Raw genomic sequence first — 7,081 nt, forward strand, 5'->3', positions numbered from 1 at the left:
AGGTTTGTACTGCTTACTACGAACGGAACTGCTTGGTGCAAGCTGAGGGGATATAGTCAGTGGGACCGCACCTTGGGCGTGGCGGTTCAGCTTTGAAGTTGGTAACACTTTCTGCCTAGTCACTCCTAAAGGAAGGCTATTTCCCACGTAGTCAAGATTAAGGCTGTGTCCGTCCATGAACTCAGAGAAAAAGATTTTACAGTGAGCATAAAATACTATTTTTTTGCGACCTCTGATACTCAGCTGCTCCTGCTGTAAGTTCTCTGAGAAAATGTACTTGGTTGTATACTCCCAATATCCAAAGTAGTACAACCATGTTAATGTATCATTGTAGTATTTAAAAATGTATAAGGCAGTAGCAAACGTGTATAAATATAAATGTGTGCATAAAAAAAAAGTAGTTATATTCTGCAGAATGTGACATCCTCAAATAGTGGTCTTGAAGTTACGCATATAAGTGAAACGCGTTGATCAGCAGAGGAGACCCGGTATACAGACACCATCAGTTTATATAACTCATACCATACCATTGGTCTACAGGTGGTGTATAGGTGTCTTGTTCAGGATTGTTATGTCGCATGCATGGTTTAAAAAAAAAAAAATGTTCAACGCTATGGAAGCGTGTTTTAATTGTGTACCAATAAATGTTTGATACTTTTTTTATAAAATATCCGTCTTGGTCTCATGCAGTGTTGCCAACCGTCAGTATATATACTAGCAGCCAGTAAAAAACGGGCACTTTTCACCTGCCAGTAAATGCCAGTAAGAGGAAAAGGTTGCATATACTAGTGATACAATAGTGCAGGGCTCAAAATTTCAAGTCCTGAGCTACTAGCCAGGCCTCAAGAAATACTCGCCACCAGTTGCCCCATCTAATTCATACACTGCCCTGCGCCTAATTGCACCCGTAAACACGCCCTCGTAGATTATCTCATGGAATGACAATGTTTTATGCAGAATCAAGTTACAAAATTAAATATTACCAACAACAACTTTAACAAAATGGGACAGGGCACTGGGGGTAGACCAGAGGGACAGGGCACTGGGGGTAGACCAGAGGGACAGGGCACTGGGGGTAGACCAGAGGGACGGGGCACTGGGGGTAGACCAGAGGGACGGGGCACTGGGGGCAGACCAGAGGGATGGGGCACTGGGGGCAGACCAGAGGGATGGGGCACTGGGGGCAGACCAGAGGGACAGGGCACTGGGGGCAGACCAGAGGGACAGGGCACTGGAACTGGGTCTCTTCCCCATTCTCTTGCTGTCTCCTCTGCAACTCCCATCCATCCTCTCTCTCTCTCCCATTCATCTCATCATCAGGAGCCTGTGTGTGTGGCTCCACGCTTGCATATCCCCACTTCCCCCTTTTATTCAGGCTGGCAGAGAGGAGAGGAGCTGCAGCACAGCGGGAGGGAGTACAATCCAGCGCTGAGATCCACACACCTGCACAGCCATTGAAACCAGTCTGTTCACAGTGCTCAGGCTAAACTGTTGGACACTTACATAGAGCACAAGGAGAAGAAAACTGCACAAACTAGAAGGCTGCCGCTCTCATGTCAGGGCAACTTTCAGTGAGCGCTGCACCGGATTGGTAAATTTGGCAATCCTCCACCTCACTCATTACTTTCTGCTCTCCAGCTACATTGGTCGGGGAGGGGGGCAGGCTCAGAGAGGTCATACTGTTAGGTCCCATGGCTTAATGAGAATTGTAAGTAGAGTACCTGTGTACTGCTCTGCCTGTGCGCGGCTCACCAGACTACTTTTCCCGAGCATGCACCTTTCCTCTTCGGCCGCCAATCTCATCGGGACTCTAAGTGTAGGCACAGATTGGAGGGAGATTGGTCATGCAGCCCTGTTATCACTCGCCCCCAGCTTAAATCCACTCGCCAAATGCTAGTAGGCGAGTGGAAATTTTGAGGGCTGCAATAGTGACGGTAATCACTGTTAAAGTGAGTCCCAATATTCGTTATAAATTCAATGATGAATCCTCTTCACAAATAAACATATATCTTGCTTAAAGTGGAGGTTCACCCGAAAAGTTAATTTTTAACCTTAGATTGATGCTCATTTTGTCAAGGGGAATCGGGTATTTTTTTTTTAATCTAAGCAGTACTTACCGTTTTACAGAGCGATCTTCTCCGCCGCTTCCGGGTATGGGCTGCGGGACTGGGCGTTCCTATTTGATTGACAGTCTTCCGACAGGCTTCCGACGGTCGCATCTATCTCGTCACGATTTTTTCCGAAAGTAGCCGAACGTCGGTGCGCAGGCGCCGTATAGAGCCGCACCGATGTTCGGCTTCTTTCAGCTACTCGTGACGCGATGGATGCGACCGTCGGAAGACTGTCAATCAAATAGGAACACCCAGTCCCGAAGACCATACCCGGAAGCGGCGGAGAAGATCGTTCTCTAAAACGGTAAGTACTGCTTAGATTTTAAAAAAAACTACCCGATTCCCCTTGACAAAATGAGCATTAATCTAAGGTTAAAAAAAAAAATTCGGGTGAACTCCCGCTTTAAGGTGATGTTAATGATCCTCCACCATACATTCAAGAATCTGTCTTCACCCAAAGTGCTCAGATATAAAATGCGCTTACCACAAATATCTGACTTTTTTTTACTGAAAAAGAAAGTCAGATATTGCGTTGACAGGATTGTGCCTGTACACATGCTGGATTGACTGGAACATTTTCAATTGCCTTACTCCCGGAGTTCAGGTAAGATGTATGAACAAACAGAAAAAAGCCCATAGCATAATACTGTTTTATTCGTATAAAATGAATATAAAAAAGTGCCAAATGGCTCCTTGCATTAAAATGTGCCTCCCGGCACTGGGGCTGCAGGCGTATTAACAAATTGCTTTGCTTTGTGGTGTCGCTGCGCTCTAGCCTCGTTGGCGGCGTGCGTTCCACCGAACCCTGCTAGTTCCTCAAGCGCCGGGGATGGCGTGGGCAGACACCGCAAAGCAATTTGTTGATACGCCTGCAGCCCCAGTGCCGGGAGGCACATTTTAATGTAAGGAGCCATTTGGCACTTTTTTATATTCATTTTATACGAATAAAACAGTATTATGCTATGGGCTTTTTTCTGTTTGTTCATACATCTTACCTGAACTCCGGGAGTGAGGCAATTGAAAATGTTCCAGTCAATCCAGCATGTGTACAGGCACAATCCTGTCAATGCTATATCTGACTTTCTTTTTCAGTAAAGAAGTCCGATATTTTTGGTAAGCGCATTTTATATCTGAGCACTTTGATTGAAGACAGATTCTTGAATGTATGGTGGAGGATCATTAACATTACCTTAAAGCGGAGCTCCACCCTAAAGTGGAACTCGCGCTGATCGGAACCCGCCCCCCCTCGGGTGTCACATTTGACACCTTTCAGGGGGGAGGGGGGTGCAGATACCTGTCTAAAGACAGGTATTTGCACCCACTTCCGGCCACACGTCATGGGCAAAAGACGGGTTTTTCCTGACTTCCCGTCTGTCCCCCGTTGTGTGCTGGGAACACTCGGCTCCCAGCACACAGCGTGTGAGCCAATCGGCGGGCGCAGCACGACTCGCGCATGCGCCGTAGGGAACCGGGTAGTGAAGCCGGAGCGCTTCACTTCCTGGTTCCCTCACTGAGGATGGCGGGGGGAGCAGCAGAGAGACGAGCGATCGCTCGTCCTCTGCTGCGGACGGCGCTGGACTCCAGGACAGGTAAGTGTCCTAATATTAAAAGTCAGCAGCTGCAGTATTTGTAGCTGCTGGCTTTTAATATTTTTTTTTACTGGCACATCCGCTTTAAGCAAGATGTACGTTTATTTGTGAAGAGGATTCATCATTAAATTTATCACTAATATTGGGACTCCCTTTAACAGTGATTACTGTCACTATTGTATCACTAGTATATGCAATATTATCACCTGTGTGTATTTGTATACTGGTAATTTATATTGGTATTTATTACATATTTAGGTTGACCTATAGTATTAATCACTATAGTCTATCGCCCTCTATAATCACCGTCTATATATTTATGGTTCACACATAACACAGAGGAGCAGCTTTAATCATATTTTATATTTATTTATGTTGGCGCTGAATTTATAAAAAATATTTCAAGAGAAAAAGGTTGTCGGTAAAAAAATACGGCTGTGACGCTTGGCTCGGAACTGCGCATGTGCAGCTCGGGTCCGGAGGCAGCCAAGACCATCCAAGTGCCTGCTACAGTGTGTTTGGGCGGTAGGTGGCAGGTCTGGCGAAGGTGATGCCTGAGTGTGTCATGCAATGTCATGGTGCAAGGGAGCCAAGCTGAAAGGCCGGAGCCTTTGTGTGCGGGTCTACGGGACAGGAGGAAGGCAAGCCGGGAGTGGGACTGTCAGTGCTCTTTAGATTGGAGGAAACTGAAGAGACCACCTGGCATCGAGGGAGACTGTCACAGTGACTCAGGAGAGGACGTGTTGGTGATCTGTGCTGCTGCACGCTGCTCAATTTCATGTGTGTGTGCCTGTCCATTCTAATTTCCTGCCCTCCTGATTCCTGTGCCTGAACCACTTGCTTACTAAATTGAAAATAAAATAAGAAATATGACTTTTGCTTTTTAATCACATTGCTAATTGCATAGCCTAAAGACTGAATTTTGCACTTAAAACTGTAATTTTGTAACTTTTAGAAATGTCAGCAAAAAATTAGCTGTCCCAGTAAATTTTGGGTGTCATGTCAGTAAGTTTCAATCTGGTAGATTGGCAACACTGGTCTCATGTAAGTGCCAGTAAAATAGTTATTGCATTTGTACAGACAAAAGGTTTCCTGGACTATCCTCTACGAACAAATTGCTAGTGTGATTAATGATACTGCTAAACTATTTAAAGCCATCTGGGGCCCTTGGATCCGAGCGGGCCACCTATTGACTTCTTTGGGCAGGCAGATGTCAGAGGATATGTATCCGCTGACACCCGCCTGCCTTCCGATCTGACAAGATCCACTGAAAACAGATGAATGGGATTCATTTGCCATCCGTCCAGTGGGTGGGATCGGATGAAAATTAACAGGCAGTCCGTTTTCATCTGATCTCCCTATAGAGGAGAGCGGGGGGAGGGGGGTCTGACAGGTCCATCTCAGTGAGCAGAGATGGACCTGTCATCCTCCTGCTCAGCCGGGGATCAACGGAGCTAGCGGAGACTGTCCAACAGATCCACCCCGTGTGAAAGTGGGTCCTACAGATGAAAATAAGCAAGTGGGATTGGAAAAGTTTTTTGTTTTTTTTTTTCATTTGGTTGCATAATGATTTTTCACACTAATGGTTGAACAAAAATTGTGCATGTATAGATCTTCTCCTTAGAAAGCCAAAACCTCACTTTTTTACTTTTCTTAAATATTCACATTTGAGGTTGATTGTCAATTTGTATTGACCAAGTGCACTATAGTTCAAAATTTTAAATGAATCCTCAAAAATACAAGTTGCCTAATAATTGTGCACACAGTGTATGACTCCAAAAGCCTGACCAGATTTATGGTCTTGCTAACCAATCAATAAAGCTTGTGAGGAAAACAAGCAACCAGGAAGCTTTTCTTTAACTTGACCAGTGTTAACGACCTCTTGCAACCCACGCTTGTAAATGAGCTCTACTGGTTATCACTAATGATTAAAAAAAGAAACCGCACTCTACTAATATTTATTTGTTTTATTTTCAGCTGAAAGAAAGCTTGGCAAAGATGTACAGTCGTGTGGCCACATTAACATGCAAATCAAAGAAACTCGAACAACGTTAATATGAGTTATTTAAATGTTCTGTAAATTTTTGTTCAATATCAATGTCTGTATCGTTCATTATTATATATGTGTTTGCTAATTAAAGCATGTTTGGCTATTTATTGCAAGTGTCAAAGTAACAAAAAGCAAAATGGGACTAATCAGTGTTTTTTAAAGGCTTAGATTTTATTTGCATGCATGATAAAATACACAGAAAGCCTTTACAGCAAAACAATTTACAGTTAAGTTAATGATGACCCTAAAATTGTTCTCTCCTGTGTGCGTGGTCATGTGCAGCAGTCCTTTTTGTGCATTAGGCTGGGTTCACACTGGTACGACACGTCAGTCATACGACTTTCATCCTACTTTGCTCTGTGACATCAGTCCTACATCCATCCGACGTAAATGAACAGGATACTACTTTGATCCAACTTTGTGAAGTCCTTTTGACCAATCAATACAATCCCAGTGTCAGATAAATTCCTTTTACTGCTACTGTAATGACCATGTCGGATGGTTAGGACAAGGATCCTACTTTGATCCGACTTCAAGGATATTCAATGGGCTGAAGTGGGATCAAAGTTTGACCAAAGTAGTACAGGGAGCATTTTCAAAGTTGGACCGACTGGTGTCGGACCAGTTAAGACGGCTCTCATAGGGAAACATTGATTTTGCGACATGAGCTCCCAATGTTGGAGTGTTTTGTCGTACCAGTGTGAACCCAGCCTTAGCACATGTTTTGTATGGGGGTAGGAGGTAGGGGGTAGAATATTTTGGGTGGGGGTTGTGTTTTGTGTTTTTTTTAGCTGCTGGCATTCTATTTACATATTGGTGCTTTTTTTTTTTTTAATGAAGACTTCTACCTGGTACAGTAGAGGATGTCAAGTCATCTGTGCCCAGTCTTGCCACAAATGTGTCCGTTTACCATACAGCGGTAAAATACCCCTACTCACTCTGAGTGCCTGTTTATCAAGCTTTGTAAATCGCTTCTCCTGTTGAGTTGTGAAGCGATCTACAAACTCCGGGAACTCCTTAGAACGGCTTCTCTCATAATCTTGCTTAACACTAAGCACCACACATTACACACCTCATATTAATAAAGTTACATTAACCTAATTATTGAAAAACATTGTTTTATCAATATTTAAAGATCAAATGTGTGCCATTTTTTTTTTTAAATGCAGAGGCCTGGCATGACATCATAACATTACGCCCAGCCTCTGATCATAGAGACTCCGGCGACCATCTGGTCCCATGTACCACTGCATTAAAACTTTGTAATTTTGCTTGAACCAATAAGGTATTTTATGTATCATTTTGAAGCACACTGTGTCCTCTTGAGCCAC

At 44.0% G+C, this 7,081-nt stretch overlaps 1 protein-coding gene across 1 annotated transcript in view; it reads left to right on the forward strand.

The window, feature by feature from the left end:
- OIP5 (Opa interacting protein 5) overlaps positions 1-5,857 on the forward strand; it is an 82,179-nt gene extending 76,322 nt beyond the window's left edge. The window contains exon 5 of the mRNA XM_040353340.1: positions 5,678-5,857. Coding sequence (XP_040209274.1) covers positions 5,678-5,755 — 78 coding nt within the window. The 3' untranslated portion in view covers positions 5,756-5,857. The remainder of the gene's footprint in view (positions 1-5,677) is intronic.
- The last annotated feature ends 1,224 nt before the right edge of the window (positions 5,858-7,081 follow it).

Source organism: Rana temporaria, chromosome 5, assembly GCF_905171775.1.
Source record: "Rana temporaria chromosome 5, aRanTem1.1, whole genome shotgun sequence".
Classification (NCBI taxonomy): Eukaryota; Metazoa; Chordata; class Amphibia; order Anura; family Ranidae; genus Rana; species Rana temporaria.